General features: G+C 46.0%; 1 protein-coding gene across 3 annotated transcripts in view; it reads left to right on the plus strand.

Annotated features, from left to right (window-relative positions):
- The window catches only part of TEX11 (testis expressed 11), a 213,286-nt gene that overhangs the window by 96,540 nt on the left and 96,299 nt on the right, over positions 1–20,447 (plus strand). For all 3 annotated transcript variants that reach the window (XM_075917648.2, XM_075917646.2, XM_075917649.2), the window contains 3 exons: positions 3,716–3,797; positions 11,628–11,706; positions 13,572–13,723. In XM_075917648.2, coding sequence (XP_075773763.1) covers positions 3,716–3,797; positions 11,628–11,706; positions 13,572–13,723 — 313 coding nt within the window. The remainder of the gene's footprint in view (positions 1–3,715; positions 3,798–11,627; positions 11,707–13,571; positions 13,724–20,447) is intronic.

Below are 20,447 nucleotides of genomic sequence, written 5' to 3' on the forward strand. Positions count from 1 at the left end.
AACCGGACAGAACTTGTTCGGGGTAGGTGGGATTGGGTTCTAAGACCCCCCCACCGGTGGATGAGGCCCGGGGCCATCTGGGGACGGATATTGCTGGGGTGTCGGAGGGATTTTGCTCGTGAGGCTTCAGGCAGGCAGCTGAAGCGCTCTGTGGGACTGGTTTGTGGCCTGTTTGGAGAGGTCACCAGTCTGGGGGCTGTAAGGAGCCCCAGATTTGAGCAATTCGCCCTGAGCGGACGCCTTCAGCTGTGCCCAGACATGGCCTGGTCGGTCACAGAGGCCATAATGGAGGCTTTGGAAGAGGTTTGGCAGACCCTTGCCTGCACTCCCCCAATCAACAAGAGGGCTGACAGGAAGTTCTTTGTCTCGGCCAGGGACATGGACTTCTTGTTCTTCTTTGAGTGATTGCTCATGTGCATTCCAATGAAGTGTGCGTGCGCCGCATGCATGGTTTCCAGAGAATTTTTTCCCCCAGCGGTACCCATCGGGCCGGCAAGTCGGCCCCCCTGGAGTGGCACTGCTATAGCGGAGCATAAGTACCCCTGCCGGTGCTTCCCCTCCTCAGTTCCTTCTTACTGCCCGTCATAGTTGTTGGAGCTTCTCTGTTCTTGTGACAGATCCCAGTGAGAGTTAATTGTTTACCTGTTGGCAGTTTTCTTTGTTCTTCCAGTTTTAGTTTGTCAATTAGTTAGCTAGTTTTTTGCAGTTTATTATCTCTCCCCTCTGGGGGAGGAGGATGCCAGGCCCTTACGGCTTTAAACCCTGTGCATCCTGCGTTAAGCCGATGCTGAGAGGAGACCCCCATGACTCTTGCCTAAAGTGTCTGGGAGCAGGAGCGGCCTGAGGGCGGCTGCGGGAGCTGCCGTGCTAGGCGGAAGGCGCGATCGGTGCCCCCACCTGCTCAGCCATCAATGGCCATGACATAATCTTGGGGTGCCCCGGCACCCCGTGACATCATCATCGGGCACCTGGACTGGCGGTGCCTCAGGCAACTACCTAGTCTGCCTAGGCTCATGGGCTGCCCCTATCTGGGAGAGTCTCATGTCACTGATTCCTGTAGGAGTTTTAAGCCTCGCACTAAGCTGGAGAGAGATTCCCACTTAAAACTACTACTTATGGAGTCTGCTTTCCAACTGGTGCCATCCCTTGTGTGTCCTTATTGGTGCTCCACTGCAGACACTGTCTCTCCTTGTTCAACACCGGTGGTCACCAACCAATAGATCAGGATCTACCGGTAGATCTTGGAGCCTCTGACAGGTGATCCTAACTGGTTTGGCCAAGAGGCTGTCAAGTGCCAACACTTCAGCTGCCCCTCCCCCTACAGCTGCACATCTCCTGTCCTTTGCCTTGGAGCTGTCCCCTTAGGAGACTCATGTAGAGTGAGCAAATTAGCCGCACTGATGTCAACACCTCCCTATACACTCTTTAATGCTGAATCAGTGATACTGAGGTCTCATCCAGCCTTTCTACCTAAAGTCTGCACAGATTTTCATATAAATGAACCAATCGTTTTGCCATGTTTCTATCCAAAACCTCATACCTCTCAGCGTGACGCTCTCCTGCACACGCTCGATGTTCGTAGAGCCTTGGCATTCTGTATAGATAGAACCCTCTCTCTCCATAAGACGGATCGCCTCTTCATTTCGACATCAGGGCCTGCTAGGAGCGAGCCCTTATCGGCCCAGCGTATTTCCAAACTGGTTGTCTCTTGTATTACGACTTGCTATGCTATCTGTAAGAAGCCACTCACGTCGCAGCCTAGTGCCCACTCAACAAGGGCAATTGCTGCATCTGCAGCTTTCGTGAAAGGAGTCCCTCTGCAGGACATCTGCCGGGTGGCGACTTGGTATTCTACTTCCACCTTTGCAAGGAATTATGCAATTGTTCAGCACTTCTCCTCTGACTCAGCGGTAGTCTTGGCAGTGCTGCCTGGCATTCAGAATCCCGATTCCGAAGCCCACGTCTAACTGAGATTACTGCTTCGGAGTCACCAGACGTGGAGCACCCACGGGGACTACCCGAAGAAGAAGAGGAAGTTACTCACTTTGTGCAGTAACGATGGTTCTTTGAGGTGTGTCCCCGTGGGTGCTCCACGCCCCGCCCCGCCCTCCTTCCTGCTTCGGAATCTTGTCTTTCCGTCTTTCAGATAGGCAGTGAGACGAACTGGCGGGCGCTGGACAGCGCGCGGCAGATGAAAGGCGCGAAATGGGCTCGCACGCACGCAGTCCAGCCACACACACACACAGCTCTGGCAAGCTCCGATTTGCAGCGCCGGGACCAGCCCGACAGCAGATGTGGAGCACCCACGGGGACACACCTCGAAGAACCATCGTTACTGCACGAAGTGAGTAACTTCCTCTTTCCCTTTACAGAAACAAATTATGTCCCAACAAATTGCTCAACAAATTATGTTCTTCTACGTGCCTAACAATTTTATTCTTAACTGTTGTTTCGACTAATTTGCCTGGTACTGATGTTAGATTTACCGATCTGTAATTGCCAGGATCACCTCTAGAGCCCTTTTTAAATATTGGTGTCACGTTAGCTATCTTCCAGTCAGTAGGTACAAAAGCTGATTTAGGGGATAGATTACAAACCACAGTTAACAGTTCTGCAATTTCCCATTTGAGTTCTTTTAGAACCCTTGGGTCAATGCCATCCAGTCCCGGTGATTTGTTCACGTTAAGTTTTTCTATTTGTTCCAAAACCTCCTCTAATGACACTTCAATCTGGGACAGCTCCTCAGATTCATCACCCACAAAGGACGGTGCAGGTTTGGGAATCTCTCCAACATCCTCAGCCGTGAAGACTGATGCAAAGAAATCATTTAGCTTCTCCTCAATGGCTTTATCGTCCTTGATTGCTCCTTTTGTATCTCAATTGTCTAGGGGACCAACTGGTTTATTAGCAGGCTTTCTGCTTCTAATGTACTTAAAAAACATTTTGCTATTGTTTTTTGAGTTTTTGGCTAGCTGTTCTTCAAAATCTTTTTTTGCTTTTCTTATTACAGTTTTACACTTAATTTGACAGTGTTTATGTTCCTTTCTATTTATTTCACTGGGATTGGACTTCCACTTCTTAAAAGATGCCTTTTTGTCCCTCACTGCTTCTTTTACATGGTGGTTAAGCCACAGTGACTCTTTTTTAGGTCTCTTGCTATGTTTTTTAATTTGGGGTATACATTTGAGTTGGGCCTCTATTATGGTGTCTTTAAAAAGTTTCCATGCAGCTTTCAGGGATTTGGCTCTCGTCACTGTGCCTTTTAATTTCTGTTTAACTAACCTCCTCATTTTTGGGTAATTTCCCTTTTTGAAATTAAATGCCAGAGTTCTTGATTGCTGAGGTGTTCTTCCCACCACAGGAATGTTAAATGTTATTATATTATGGTCACTATTCCCAAGCGGTCCTGTAACGGTTACCTCCTGGACCTGATCCTGCGCTCCACTCAGGACTAAACCGAGAATTGCGTCTCCCCTTGTGGAAACCCCCCATTATTATAGAGCTTGGGACATTTAAAACTAGATTGGAGAACACTGTGGAGAATATTTATATTGTGTATGTATGCGTGGGAAAGCCTGTTCTTGCTACGATTTCCTGACATTCCTTCATGTGTGTGAATGTGTTGGACTCTTGACAGGATTCAGCTAAAATTGTTCTCTGAGTTTCAAAAACCAATTTGGCTGTTTATGTATTGTCATTGCTTTTCAATATGCAGGAGAATATGCATCCAGCTGGTTTTTACTTGAAAATTAAAATCCTTCTGAAAAGTGAAGCTTCAGATGAAGACATCAAGACAGGTATCACACTTCTGTATGTGGCTCAGAATAATGTGATTACATTCCAGGTGCATAAAGTAAGACTGAATGGTTTGGGAGAGAATTGAAATCAGTCTTTCATCTACTGTGGAAGAAGGGGATTTACTTGCTAAATGTCACAGCCTGGTTTTGGGATATATGTAGTATGGAAATCTATCAAAATTATTGTAACAATCTTTGAGAATATAGCTGCTATTGAGTGCCTGGTGTGACTTTGAATAAAAGGGGGATAATATTTTGCTGCTGAGTGACAGTTATATGCATTTGCTGGGTTAGGACTTGTTAGTACTAAGGTAGTTAAAAGGCAGCTTTGTAAAAAAGTTAATAGTTTTAGACTGGCCTGTATTCACTTAATTCCTGTGCAGAAAGCAAGGAAGCTACTTCAAAGGAGTAATGGTGCAGTCTGGCTGAGTTTAAGAGTGGTCAGTATAATGATTGGCCATTCATTGATAATATAAAGCTTTTCTTTGAGTAGTTTCCCTATGGCTGCTCCACTATAGCTATCTCTGTGCCTTTGTGCTGCTGATTGGTGAATTTCAGTAACAGTATTTGTTGGCTCATACATGTGCTATCTCTCCTCATGTTGTGCCACGAGGCTAATCAGTGCATGTGGGCTAACGGTCCTCAGTTCTTACTCTATGGTTTCAGCTAGAGACAGAGCCATGAGCTGTACATTAACAGATCCATGTGCCATAAAAAAGGGCTTTATTTTTTAATTGTACCTGGGGGAGGAGGCGGAGAGAATCACAGAACACTAGAACTGGAAGGGACCTCGAGAGGTCATCGAGTCCAATCCCCGGCCCTCACTGCAGGACCCAGCACCCTCTACACCATCCCTGATCGATGTCTGTCTAACCTGCTCTTAAATATCTCCAGAGATGGAGATTCCACAACCCCCCTTAGCCAAGGGATCACCCCAGACAAGGGTATGCTTGGCTCTCTGGGCTTCAAAAGTGTCATGCGCGCAGCAAGGCTATCCGTGTCATGGACAAGCATTCTCAGTATATTTGCTGTTTTGGAGGGAGCCACATTCAACAAAAATATTCCCTCAACCAACAACTTTGACTAAGAGCTTGAAAAGACTGAGAGCTTCACCAGAAGATCATCTTTATGGAGGCAGATCTCCATCCACATCCACCAGTCAAATGTGAATCTTCCCCCCAGCCATAGGTGCTGACTCCATTGGTGCTCTGGGATTGGAACACCTATGGAAAAAAATTAATTGGTTCTTAATATTCACTGGCTGCAAGCCCCCCCCCCCCACCAAATGTGTCCCATCCGCCGGTGGCCCCACTGATTAATTTCTCTCCCACCCTCCCTGTGCCTTCTGCCCACCACAATCTGCTGTGCGGGAAGCTCTGGGAGAAAGGGCGAGAAGATAGAATGGGGTGTGCTTGAGGGAGAGAGGAGGCAGGTGTAATGGCGCGTTGGGGTTTTCCCGTCTCCTGCACCCCCGTAGTGGCACGCACAGACTCCACCAGCCAGTAGAATAGAGGGAGTTTATTGCTTCTCCAGGATACAACACAGCACAGATGTAATATGGTTACAGGGCAGGCCTAGGATGCCTCAGCCCCCCTTGAGATGGGGGAGCCTGGGCCCGTAAATCCCAGCCCGTTGCCTAGGCTGCTTCCTCCATGATCCTAGCCAGAAACCTAACTCCCTCACTTCCAGCCCTGCCCCCAGCCAGGGCTCCACTCCCCTTCTTCCCATTGTTCCGCTCCCTGGGAGATAACTGGTCAGACATGTTCGAAGCCCCCTTGCATAATGACTCATCCCCTGCCCTGCTGGGCCGTGCTGCAGACAGTAGCCAGTGGAGGTCACTCACAACCCAAGCCTAGCAACCAACAAAGTACCCACACTACGTCACAGCAGGGTCGGGATGGGAGGATGTTTATTGAGAGTGAGAACTTGGGGGAAGGTGTCGAGTGGAGGTGGAGCCTGGGGAAGAGCAGCCTTTGGGCCCAGAGGAAGCTGGTGCCTATGCCCCTGGCTTTTGACTTTGTGAAAGAACTGGGAACTCCTCTCAAAAGCTAAAGAAGAGAGTGGGAAGTCTCCTCAGCAAACCCAGAGATGAGTGAAAGTGATCACCATCTTGCTTGGTATCCTTAGCACTGCAGGCAGAAAGGTCGTCTGGCACACCCATACCTCATGGTGATTGTTGGCACCCAGTGGTGCTGACAGGCCCACAGATCCTTTGGGCATAGGCCTAGAATGTCCAGTACAGAGGGATAAGGGTATACACCCTAAAACATTCCCAGGATTTGAAGTGCTATCAATACCATCAGCAGCATCATCAAAGTTGACACCAGACAAATTGGTATGATGAGGGTTGGTATGGTGACGGTGCATCCGCTCTGGCATTGTCACCAGCACTGGGATACTAGGTGCTAACAGAATTCCAGCAGACTGGAAACCTGGGTATCGTGGAAGTTCTGAACTCGGTACTGAGATCATGGCACCAAACTAGAATGCCTCAAGAAGGATTTTCCCCCAGTCCTGCTTCATTCCTCCATAGTCATTGGTGGTCAAGGCAGTTAATCAAAGGGAGAAGCAACATCAAACTTAAACCACCCCTATGATAAAGAGTGGAAATGCCTAGTCTACTTTTGCAAGCAAGTCTATTCATCGATGACCCTTCAGTTTTGCATAGCAAACTAAAGGATGGATTTCCCTGGTCTGGCACCCTTGGGACCTGACCGGTCCCGAATGAGGGAATTTACTGGACCAGGTAAGGTCCAATGCTTCCTGCCCCAAGTCCCCTGCCCCTTCCCATGGCTGGCTTCACTTTTGGCACAAGCTGGCTCCCCTGCCTCTGGCTCAGTTGGTTTGCTGGCCCTGGCCTGGGTTGCTGGACATTGGCATCCTGCCTCATGGGGCTCCCAGTCACACCACTGGACCCATTTCCCACAGGGCTGTTCGCTGCACCGCTGGACCTTCCTGTTGTGGGGCTCTCCACCATGCTGCTGATCCACCTTGCTACAGGACTCTCCACCATGCGAACAGACCCCCCTTCCATGGGGCTCTCTGCCATGCTGCCCAATCCCCCTGCCACAGTGCTCCCTGCCATGTCACCCAGCTCCCAGTCGCACTGCAAGCAGCCCTACCCTGGGGCTCTCTACTAGACCACAGATGTTGCCAGATCAGAGAGTCCCAGTTTAGGGAGGTACAACCGGTACTCTGCATTACTGACCAAGCGCACACACATTTTTTCTCAGATGCAATGTTTTATTGAATATGTCCCAGCTGACAGAGAACAATATAACACTGATGTAGCAGTAGGCTTCCTCACCCCCAGAACTGCCCAGCATGGTTCTCTGGATTTTGCTGACACAGTGGCTTACTTCATTGCCACAACTGTAGTCAAGCAGAGAACTTTAGCGATCCAACTTTCTGGCTTTCCTAGGAAGGTCTAGGCAACAGTAGAGAACTTACTTTTAGAGGGAGAGAAATTGTTTGCAGAGAGCATGGACATATTACACACTCCGAAATCCTCTCTTGTGATGTTAAAGATGCTTATTATTTGCAAACAAAAAGAAACAGATTAGGTTCTTCAGCCAATGATTGTGTCCTGCCCCATACACTCAGCCTCAATGAGATTATGATCAGTGCTGCAACCAGTGCCAGAATAGATGCCATCCGATGCAGAACCAGTCATCTGTTACCCAAAAATTCCCACTGGAAACCACTCAGGGTTACACTAGTGTTGATTGAGGAATGAACACTCCACTATATGAACTATATGGTTAAACTCTCACACACAAACACACACACTCCTTCATTCATTCACTCATTCACACACATTCATTCCTGCCCTCAGGCATATGGGTTGCAGAAGGAGCCAAGGCATGTGGATTCTGGTGATCATGGCTGGGGAGCTGGTCAGAAAAGAAAGAGAGCTTCTGGCTGCAGAAAGAGGAGCTTCTCAGAAAGAGAGCTTCTGCCATGTGCTCTCTCCTTTTATTGCCTCTGTACATCTTCTGTGACTCATCTACATTCGTTACCAGGGAGCATGCTCAGACTTCCCTTGATCCAGCAGAGCAGCAGTGTCTCCTTGATTGGTCTGATTACTCATCACCTGGCTCCATGTGCTCAGACTTGTAGTTTCTAATCCCAAATACGCAATAGTCTACACACACACACACACACACATACACACACACTGTCATATCTCAGGGGAGAATGCAGTTTAGAGCAAGTTACAAGCAGAGTGGATGAAAGTTACCAAGTTGCAAGGTTTAACAAAGATTATAACTAGTTGCAGAGTTTAAAAAGCAATGCAGCTGAAACAATTACAAAGCTTCAGATAATCATTTACAAATAATAATTAATGAAGTGATTTAGAAGACAACTGCCCCCCTCCCCACAGCAACGCAGTCAGCAGGAGGTTTTTGTCAGTCTCTAAGTCATGTGTTGGCAGGACCTTACAGTTTCGTGTATATCCAGAAAATCCATGTGTAAAATTAAGTAATAGCTCGGGTGGAGGCTTTATGCAACATCATCTACATCTCAGTCATCCATTTCTAGACAAATGTTTAGATGTGTTGACTGAGGACACCAAACTATTGAAGGGTACTCAGTAATTTCACATCCAACCATAATAAAGTTCCAGAAAGGAATAACAAACCTCTTCCTTCAAACTGGACTTCCCTCCCCATCTTGGGACCTAAATCTAGTATTAAAAAGACTGACTCTTTTGAACCCAAGGTAAACTGTTTGCTAACTGATCTGATGATGAAAACATCTTTCTAGTGACAATTACTATGGCTAGAGAGATGGCAGCTTTAATGGCACATCTGCCGTACCCAGTAATCTTCCCTGCAAGGTCATGCTTAGGCCACATCCAAGGTTCTTCCCTAAAGTGACCTCCTCATTCCACATGAACTAGTACATTCACCTACCCTCCTTCTACCTTAAGCCTTACCGGGAAAATAGGAGTGCCATACTGCACACCTTGGACATTAGAAGAGTCCTTGCATTCTACCTTGAAAGGACAAAAGCTGTCAGGTAATCCCCTAGATTGTTTCTCTTTATGTTGGAAAGGTCAAAGGACTTAAGTGGGTCTTGAATTGTGTTAGACAGTGATACCAGGTTTATAACATTACTCTTCTGGACTTGATCCATGCAATTGGTTTCTTCATCTGTTGCTTTCTTAAAGAGTGTCCACATCTTGAAGTTCTGCAGTGTGGTGATTTGGGCTTCAGTCCATACCTTCACACAATGTTATGAGATCAGTGAGGATTTTGCCTGTGATACTGTTTTTGGCTCCTCAATACTTGAATATGTGACCAGTCCAGCCCAAAGTCCTACAGGTGATATTGCTCAGGTGTCACAGTGGAGCACCCATAGGGACACTACTCGAAGAAGTTATTCACCCTGTTCAGTAATGATGGTTCTTCAAGATGTATCTCCCTATGTGCTTCATTATCTGACCTCCCCCCCATCAACTTTGGAGTTCTCGATATGACTGCAGTAGAGAAAGAAATGAGGATGGTTAACCCACACCCACTGACTAACCTTATAGTGTAGCACAATGGTCTCCAATCTTTTTAAGCATGAGATCACTTTTTGAATTTAAGTGAAATCCAAGATCTACTTCAAAGCCAAATAACCTTGCCACACAAATAACCACGGCCACTGCTTACCTCAGGTGGCTCCTGGATGGTGGTGTAGCGGGGCTAAGGCAGGCTTACCCCTGTCCTGGCCCTGGTCCACTCCCAAAAGCAGCCAGCAAACTCCCTCCCAAGTCCTGTTGTGCCCTCCTCTGCTTTGTGGAGATAGGATACAAATTGGGAGAGGATGCATCTTGACATGAGCACTCTCCTCTCCCTCCCCTGCACAGCAAGCAGGAGTCTCCTAAGGGGACAGCTCCAAGGCAAAGGACAGGAGATGTGCAGCTGTAGGGGGAGGGGCAGCTGAAGTGTTGGCACTTGACAGCCTCTTGGCCAAACCAGTTAGGATCACCTGTCAGAGGCTCCAAGATCTACCGGTAGATCCCGATCTATTGGTTGGTGACCACCGGTGTTGAACAAGGAGAGACAGTGTCTGCAGTGGAGCACCAATAAGGACACACACATTGAAGAACTATTGTTACCACATAGGGTGAGTAATTTCTTTGTAAACACAGATCTGTGTTTTATGTAGGCTTTATACTTTATTTTTATTTGCTCCTCAGACTTGTCAGTACAGTATAAGACAACTGGTTTCTTTGTTGATATCATAGCAGAAGGGATCTTCAGAAGGGATTTGAATTCAAATAATTTCATAGCTCAGGAAGAATTTATGTTAAAAAAATCTCAGAGGAGTAGCCATGATAATCTGTAACTTTAAAAACAATGAGTAGTCCTGTGGCACCTTAGAGGCTAACAAAAATATAGAGAATCATGAGCTTTTGTGATTAAAATCCACTTTATCAGATGAATTGGAGTGGAAATAACAGAAAACGGTATACTACAATTAGGAGCAGTTGGCAGGGAGCTGGCCCAGGCAGATTAGTGACAGCTGACTCCACTTCTGACCTGCTGGAGTCTTTAAAAGCCTCCCTGGTTAGAAGGTGTGTGAGACAGACAGACAGACACAGCTGGAGATCTTTAAAAGTTTCCTTGGATAGAAGGTGTGTGAGAGAGTGAGTATGTACACACAGACACACACACACACTCACACTCTCTCTCTCTCTCTCTCTCTCTCTCGATACACACATACAGAGCTAGAGAAGGCAGTGGAGGGAGTCCCAGAAGGAGTGGCTGGGCTCCCTACCCCAGAAACCAGCTGAAAGCTCAATCCCTGGCAAAGGGGGAAAGACTACCATCCCAAATGCTGGCCAGGGAGAGAGGGGTTGGTAAGGGGGGTCATGAAGTGGGCTGGGCGTATTCCATTCATAGATTTTGATGTGAAAATGTACATGTTAGAGACAGGAGAAATTGACTGCTACCACTGCCTCTGGCTATTGAAGAATTTCAGTCCAGTCTCCAGTGACAGGCGACCCAAACCCACCATCATGCTAACTTGCTCTTTTGTTGCAAATTTAACTGAGAGTTCATAGAGACTAAACTCCCCATCATGATTGAAGTGGTCCCTCCAGAGTAGGGTGGAGTCACATTGTGAGGGGGAGAGCATGAGGAGGAAGCTTGCATTGTTCTCCTTTCTGTATGTGTTCTTACGAGAGACAGAGGACTCGATCCTCCAAAGCTGTCAGCTTGTCATTTTCCTACCCTCCAGTTCACTTTGAAAACATGAAAAGAAAATGAAAATATGAAGAACTGGTTCCTAGTTTTAGAATTATGTTTTTTTTTCGTAAGTAGACAAAGGATTTGAGAGTGTGATTGTGAAAGAATGTGCTTTATGGGACAGTCTGGGAAAGCCTGAAGTGTAATCAGAGAGGTCCTACCCAGGACTAAGGCTGGGCTGTTTAAACAGGAATAGGAAGTTCATCAGGGAAAAAGGGAATAGGAGTTAGGCAGGCTTCTGTGGCTGTTTTTTTCCTCTGAGGCTCCAGGAGACTGGTCAAGATAGACTCAGAAACTTTGTGTTGAGAGTCCCTAGGTGAGGACTTTATGAATTGTTTATTGGAATTGCTCATCTCCTGAAACCTTATGGAAAGGGGACATGCTATTTTATTCATGTGTGTTGGCTTCTCCTTGCCCTGGGATATTAAAACAAACCCAATGCTGCCCCAATAGGGGGAAATTAAAATGGAACTCACCCACACCACCACACCAGGCTGAAAGGGACCACATAGAGACCTGCCACACTTTTACAGCAAGCAGATAATTTTCCTCAGTGACTCAGTAATCTGTATTGTTTCCTTCTCTCTAGCTATTGCTGAACTTCTGCATCATGAGGTGTCACTAGATTTCTGTTTGAACACTGCTAAGCTGCTTCTGGAATATGAGAGGTACAGAACTTCAGCACCCCCTACTTGAGGGAAAACTTACATTGTTTGGTCTTCCCAGTATTCTTACAAAGGAGAGTTAAGTTGTAGAAATAGTGTGTCATGGGAATAATATAATGTGAGTTATGATGGAAGAGAGAATTGCTACACCTTATCCTACATTGGCATATATAGATTGTTCCTGTGTAGCCCTAATTTGTGTCTTGACTTAGCAGACCTGAATTGGGGAGCTGTTTCCTCCACTTTGTCCAAGCATAACTCAGGAAGAAAGTTAAATCAGGGCTGTTGTATTTATAGCTATAACCTTCTATCTGGTTAGAGGTGAAAGTAAGCAGGTATTTTGCCCTAGTGCACAGCTCTGGCAAGAGCTGGCTGAGCTGTGGCAAAAGACAACAGAGATCTATTTAAAGAACTGGCAGGGACCTGGATTGCCAAAGGACAGTACCTGTAAGAAATTTCAAGTTACTTTCACCACTGGATGCTGCAGTTCAAGGTCTATTTCAAGTTTCCATTACAAATTCCTGTTGTTGGGTCAGCTGAGTTCAGATATTTTGGCAGCACTACCATGCACTGAAGTGAGAGACCTGGGTAGAGCTCTGCATGGATGCAAAATTTGTATCAGCAGGAATGAGCTGCAGATATCCACATTGATATCCGCAAATGTCGATATAAAGAGGATATCCTCAAATTTTCAGGGTTCCAGTTACAAAATTTGTATCTGCATCTGCATCCATGTCCACAAAAATGATCCATGTTTGCAGATGCAGATACCTGTGGATAGAAAGTGGATAGCTACAGATTTGCAGGGATCTAGACATGGATTCAGAGTAACTTGTACCAACTGTTTCTCTGGCATGTGAGTTCAGGCACTGATGTGATATGGTAAAGGTTCTGAGGAAGGAGATTATACTTTCTTGGGTCCCAGTTATGAAGTTGTGTTGACATTTATTTTGCCCATCTTTCAATAGTTAGATTAGAGAATGACAGAAAAGGACCACGGGGAGATTTCTGGCAGCTAGCAGGAAAGCTAAGATGGACCAACAAAAGATATTTTGAGGGAGTCTCTTTAAGGATTTTCCTACGTACTCCATGGGCACAGTGACCACAGATACAGGTCTCTTGAGGGTGTTGCAAAGGGTTTTCTTCTGTGGGGTTTAAACATGTTACCCCTTAGTCCTTCTATGACCTGCCAACAGAGGACTGAGTATATTGCCAAATTCTTATCCCCTAGATGATAGTACATTTCCGTGACTGTTAATCAGGGACTTAAGCTCTTGAAATACTATTCTTAGTGTCTGCAGTTCTGGAAACAAACATTAAAAAGTTAGTTTATAAACAATATGGGTGTGAGCAAGGAAGTTCCATTTCCCCACTGCCATCCGCTGTTTCTCCCTCTGTGTTTTTGTTGGATCTAGATCTGGGAATCATACAGGCTATCGAGGATGGAATTTTAGCCTTAAAGGTGTATTTATTTCCCTTTGATAATACTAATCAGACTTTAAATGTTTTTAATTGTAGATATTTATGGACTTACAGGTTACAGGGCTGTCCTAGAGTCAAATGAGCAATTATTGGTTAGGGAACTAGTTCTCAGACTAATCTGTGGACCGCAAGGGATCCACAGAGCCGTTGAAAGTCAAGAATTAGGAGTATAGCTACAGCTCATAGAAGAGATGGAGCATCTTTCTGCTATGAACTGGTTCCTCAGAATGAAAAAGATGGCTTAAACCACTAGATTATTTTTGTGTGTGTGTGACAAGCAATCTAAATGCAAAACAGATTTTATGGGATGGATATATTGGATCCCAGAATGGGAAGTCAACAGCCCCTTCTATACAACTCCCTTAAAAATGCATCTCTGTGAATAGGGAATTGGTTGGTTTTGATTTTCTGAAGTTCATCTCAGAGCGGTTTGAGTCCTCACCTGACCTTGGAAAAATCGTCCTGCTCCACATCAAGTTTCTGTTACAGAGGCTGAAGGAGCCTCTTGCAAAGCAAAAAATAGAAGGCATAATTGCAGGTCAGTGTCCCGCTTCTGTTGCTGTTTGTTGATGACAAGGCTTAATTGACTTAAGCAATTGATTTACCTCTTTTCTTTCCTTAACGTGACTCTTTTTTTTCTTCTTAATCTGACTTGCAAGTTGCCATTCTGAGGCAAAAAATCTTTAAAACCAGACTGCAATGTAAAACTGCTGAAAATCAAGTGCAAATTTGGTACAGTCAGAATGGGTCTGAATAGAGTCAGGGAATGGCTGTCTCATTACAATAAGTGATTTTCCATTCAGGTACTTTCACCTTCACATCACTGCTAGAGGTGAGCTACATCCACCCTGTTTTAATTGTAACTGATATTACATTCCCTTCTCTGTATTCTTGCCTTTCTTTCACTTCAAGCATCCAAGAAAGTGAATTTTATCTCATGAAAGCTTAAGCCCTAATAAATGTGTTAGTTTTTGAGGTGCCATTGTTTCTTGTTGTTTTTGCTGTAACAGACTAACACATAACACAGCCGCTTCTCTGAAAAGTGTAATATAGGTTAGCATTTCATTACATATCTACATTCCTACCATTTACAAAATTCACTATGATGATATTTTTGATGTTAAGCATAGTCATTTGGCTGTCAATTAGGGGCAATGACTGGCTGTGATTGGTTTGGAATCCTCAAATCATCTTGTTCTTCATCTGTCATCTGTAGAGATTGCTTTGTTGGTTTTTCTTTTTGAGGAACAAACTATAGCTGTCAGTGATTTTTGTTGATCACTATAGTCTTGGGCTACGTCTAGACTGGCATGATTTTCCGGAAATGCTTTTAACGGAAAAGTTTTCCGTTAAAAGCATTTTCAGAACAGAGCGTCTAGATTGGCATGGACGCTTTTCCGCAAAAGCACTTTTTGCGGAAAAGCGTCCATGCCAATCTAGACGCGCTTTTCTGCAAAAAAGCCCCGATCGCCATTTTCGCGATCGGGGCTTTTTTACGCAAAACAAATCTCAGCTGTCTACACTGGCCCTTTTGCGCAAAAGTTTTGCACAAAAGGACTTTTGCCCGAATGGGAGCAGCATAGTATTTCCGCAAGAACACTGACAATCTTACATGAGATCGTCAGTACTTTTGTGGAAATTCAAGCGGCCAGTGTAGACAGCTGGCAAGTTTTTTCGGAAAAGCAGCTGATTTTCTGGAAAAACTGGCCAGTCTAGACACAGCCTTGAAGTTGAATTTTTTTTCTTTGCAACTGCTAGAATTGTCTATCCTTTTTCTTTGTCCAGTTTGACATTAATGTGGTCACCATCTTCCAGACCAAGCAGTTCTTTTTCGAGGCGTGTCCCCATGGGTTCTCCACCTTGAGGAGCGCCAGCGCCACTGTTCCTCTAATCAGAGATTATCACAGCTGTGACCCGGTTGGCTGTGCATGCAGAACACTGGCACGAGACCTTTGAAACGGCTATCCTATGCGCACGGCAAACCACCGCCTCAGTTCCTCTCTGACCGCTGCTGGCTTTGGTCACAGCAGAGCAATTGCCCTCCTTTTACCTTGTTATTAGTTCTTAGATAAAGTTGATAGTTATTAGCATAGTTGAGTTCATTATACCACATATAGTCAGTCACGGTCCCATTGCTCACAAGAGACTGTTTTACTGGGACATACCTGGCTCACCAGGATTTAAAATGTGTAAGAGCTGCAGGCTGTCCATTTCTATATTGGACAGACACTTGGAGCGTGTTCAGTGTTTGGGTGAGGAGCACTACATGAAACATTGCCCTCTCTGTATGAAGTTAACAATTAGAACAAGAAAAGCAAGGAAACTCCAGCTAAAAATGCTTAGCATGGAGAAAACCTCATGGTCTGCCTCAGCAGGCCACACCACTCAGGCATGCATCTCCTGGGGTGGCATCTGAGAGACTGGCTCCCACCAGGTCGAACCCCCGGGGACCAGGAAAGGGCTCAAATGCCAAAAAAGAGATCCTAGTCTTCCTTGGAGTCTGTATCCCCAGTGAGGAAATGCTCTCAGAATATAAAGTCTGTCTCCATGGTGATTCCACCTACGGCACTGGAGAAACAGTCAACAGATAGGGCCTGCACTGAGAAAAGCTGCAACCCCAGGGAGAAGGTCCGTCCTTCATCCTTTAAGCTGAGCGCAGAGCCGAAACACAACAGCTCCACTCTGGACCTGGTGAAAGCACTGGCAGCGCAAAAAGTGGCAGCGGCAAGACCGCAATTAGTGCTGGCTCCGAGTGCTCCATTACAAGCTCCTGCAGTGTCGGCACCAATGAAACACACAGACGCTCTTAACAAGCAGCCAGCACTGGTTCCAGCCTTAATGCTGGGTCTGACACTACTAGTGCCTCCGGTGCCCATTCTTCTCCCCCCTACCTCCATTGCCTCAGTTTATCACCACAATAAAGTTGACAGTGTCCTTACCGGGGACACTGCTCTTTGGGACAGATGGCACCCCAAATACCTCCAGGTTCAGTTTTTTTTCAGAACCAGTGTCGGCACCGCCTTTAATTAGTGATGATGAGGATGAAGCACCTAAACAGATGCATACTCCCAGAAGTTTGTCGTCCAAGCCAATGCAGCAAGTGCAGCTGTGGCAACAAACACAGTGGCTTCTGCCAGTCATACTAACCGTCTGTCCATATTGGGACCAGTGGATGGCATACAGAGTTGGGCAACCTCAGCAGCTGCAGTTACCACAGATGCCCAAGCCTTAACCGCCCCCCCCCCAATACGCCCGACTGTTCCTGCTTTTCAGAGGATGAAGAGCAAGTTGACATCACGGGCAGAATGAACAATAGACTCACCCCCACCTACACATCTTTAATCCTCGTCACCCGATGACACAATCATTCCCCCGCCACCCAATGCGGGGGATAATTTTAAATCCTTCCAGGAATTGTTTAAATGGGTAGCAGACATGCTGGAAATATCACTGTTAGCTATGCCTGAGACCCAGCACAAACTGATGAATATCCCGCATGCTTCACTACATTCCAAGCTGACAATTCCCATGCATGAAGTACTCATAGACCCTGCCAAAGCCATATGGCAGACACCAGCAACAACCCCACCAACTTGCAAAAGATCTGACTGCAAGTATTATGTGGCCCTGAAAGGTGTGGCCTTATTCTCGTGCCCCACGCTGAACTCTCTAGTGGTCAACGCTGTCAACCAGAGAGGCAAGCAGCAAGTCATGTGCACAGTCTCCTATGCCAAGGACTGGAAATGCCTGAACCTAATGTGCGAGAAGGCTTCCTCATCAGCCAGCCTTCAGCTCCGAATTGCAAACACGTGGCCCTCCTCACAAAGTGCATACACCACATATTCGATCAACTTAAAAATTTTATTAAAAATCTTCCTGATAATAAAAAAGAGCAATTCAAAGCGAACATCGGTGAAGGAGCATTGATCTCCAGAATAGTCTTACAGGCTCCCTTAGATTCAACAGATGCTGCCTCAAGGTCCTTAGCATCAGCAATTGTCATGAGGTGTGCTTCGTGGCTCCAGCTTTCCGGCTTCCCAAGGGAGGTCCTAGTCCATGGTTGAAGATCTACCATTCGAGGGCACGAAACTTTTTGCCAGATCCACCAGCGCCCCACTACATACAATGAAGGACTCATGAGCCACATTGAAGACCCTAGGCAAGATCTTTCACACAGATATAAACCAATCCCGTTTCACCAACAGCCAAGACACTACTGTTAGAGAAGAAACAGGCGACCCAGGAGCAGATGGGGTAAACAGAACTGCTTTATTGCCCACTCACATTTACCTTAGACATTCAACATAATGTCCGAGTGGCAACAACCTGGTACCAATCAACCCTTTTATCTGTTTTAGTATGTTAATTCACACGTCTATCACTACTTTTCCTAAAACCTTATTTAGTAGTTTTAACTCCTACACAATGACTATTAATAAGTAGGTGATGAATACAATTCTACCCGCTCCTGTTTGTTGTTTACTGGTTTTTAGTTGAATCAGCATTACCTACTGTCTTAATCAGCAGTTTATAGGGAGGGGGAAAGCACTTCAACCTTGAAAATGTTTTTACAGACAAGTGCAAAGACAAAACAAGACACTGATCAGTGCTACCATCTTCCAAGGCTGCTAGGACAAAAAGGAAAAACATGTTTAAAGGGCAATGGCAATGCCTCTTCTGGCTAGACCCATTAGCTACTGATGTATAGTCATCCCAAACACCTATTAATTTTACATATCCCAACAACTGCGACAACAGGTGCCGACCAAGACAGAACAGGAGCAGACAGGTCTCCAGTCAGGCAACTGTGCAACAACCCTCAACATCTCGTAAGGCGTTTTGAAGGTCTGGTCAAGGGTTAGACAGCACCGAAATTTCCAAGGCAGTAATCCAAACCTTGTACAGCATTTGGCAGTAGACGTAGCTGCATTTTATCCAGTATGGCGGACCATCACCACAGACAAGTGTGTGTTGGATATCATCAAAATGGGTTACTGCATCCCATTCACTACCATCCCCCACCCTCAATTCCCCTCCCCATCCCATTTCAGGAACCCTTTCATGAGCACGTGCTCATATAAGAAGCACAGCAGCTCTTAAAATTAGGGGCTATAGAAGAGGTTCCACCAGAACATGAGGAGAAGGGATTCTACTTCCACTACTTCCTCATCACCAAGAAGTCAGGGGGTTGGAGACCGATTTTAGATCTCCGAAAACTTAATGGCTTTGTTCATTATCAATGGTTCAAGATGGTAACCCTAGCCACCATCATTCCTGCCTTGGAAAAGGGAGCTTGACTGTCCACCCTTGACCTTCAGGATGCATATTTTCATATCTCAATACATCCAGTCTACAGATGGTTCTTACGTTTTATAAGGGACCTCGTGTCCAATACACAGTGTTGTCTTTTGGGCTCTCAGCAGCCCCAAGGGTATTCTTGAAGGTACTGGCGGTGGTGGCAGTCCACCTAAGAAAAGGGGGCATCACCATATTCCCATATTCCCTTGATAATTGCCTGCTAAAAGGCCCCACAGTGCACGACACACAGCAGGTAGCAGCAGCCACTAGAACATTGTTCGACATTCTGAACCTACAAATAAATCTGGCAGAGTGTGTGCTTACTTCCACTCGGACTATAGAATACATAAGAGTGCACTTGGACTGCAGGTAAGCGATAGCTTCACTATCAGAGCACAGGCTCTCAGCTATCAAGGATCTGGTATCCCTGGAACAAGCCAGTGCATCTATAACGGCATGTGTCTGCCTACAACTACTGGGACACATGGCAGCAGCCACGTTTATGGTACTATACACCCGGCTGCACATGAGACCATTGCAGGCCTGGCTAAGCACAGTGTATAGACCACACACACACACACACACACACACACACACACACACACACACACACACACACACACACACACACACACACACACACACACACACACCATATCAACAAATGTCTTACCATGCCAAGCAGAATAAAGTCCACACTCATGTGGTAGACACTACACCAGAATGTGTGCAGAGGGGTCCCCTTCCAGCAACCATCTGCAACACTAGAAGTTATGACAGATGCCTCGCTAATGGGCTGGGGAGCCCATTGGGCAAACACATTGTCCAAGACCAATGGGACAAGCAGGTGACAAACATCCACATAAATCTACTCAAACTCAGGGTAGTGTGTAATGCTTGTGTTCATTTTCTGCCCCTGATTTGGAACAAAACAGTCCAGATACTAATGGACAATGTCACAACAGTGTATTCTATCAATCGGCAAGGGGGAGCTCAATATTACCAGTTATATTGGGAAGTGGTTAAACTGTGGGAGTGGTGCATCCCGAGAAACGTAACACTTATAGCAACCTACCTCCCAGGCAAGGACAACATCCTGGAAGATAGTCTCAGCAGAAACTTCCCACACAAACTCGAGTGGGAGCTCAACCCCACAGTTCTGAACCATCTATTTAAAAAATGGGGATTTCTGCTGATAGACCTCCTTGCCACCCACAAGAACAAGAAGTGCCTGTATTACTGTTCGAGAGCGAGCATAGGTTCCCAATCCTTGGGGGACACGTTCAGCATAAAATGGGCAGCAGCCCTCCTGTATGCATTCCCACCTTTCCCTCTGATCCAATGCCAAGTAATACTCATAGCCCAGAGTTGGACCAGACAAACCTGATATCTTTACCTGCTGCAGAGGAGTGTACGTCCACCATCCTGCCTCCCTCCAGTCCGATCTCTGCTCATATAGCAGAATGGGCAGATGTACCATACAGATGTCCACACACTCTATCTTAATGCCTGGATGGTAACTGGTTGATTCCTGCAGAAGTGGAGTATCCCGAGGAAGTGCAGCAAATCTTTGTGAACTGCTGCACACCTGCAACTAGAAAAACATTTAAACAAAAATGACGTTGCTTCACGGTCTGGTATTCCAAACAGAAGTGTACTCCTATAGAGATGGGAGTTTCACAGATATTTACCTGCCTGTTAGAACTACACAAAACAGGTCTGTCACTAAGTTCATTTAAAGTACATCTTGCTGCCATAGCAGCACTACATCCACCAATACAAGGTTATTCTGTCTTCACTCACCTGTCCATCAAGAGATTCCTCCGGGGCTTACACAGTATGTTTTCACCAATGAAGAGACCCACTTCCAGCATAGGACCTTGACCTCATCCCCAGAGCACTCATAGACAAGCCCTTTGAACCATTAGCCACCTGTTCCCTTCTATACCTATCATTGAAGGTCA

This window comes from Pelodiscus sinensis, chromosome 13 (assembly GCF_052426305.1).
Source record: "Pelodiscus sinensis isolate ZL-2025 chromosome 13, ASM5242630v1, whole genome shotgun sequence".
Lineage (NCBI taxonomy): Eukaryota > Metazoa > Chordata > Testudines > Trionychidae > Pelodiscus > Pelodiscus sinensis.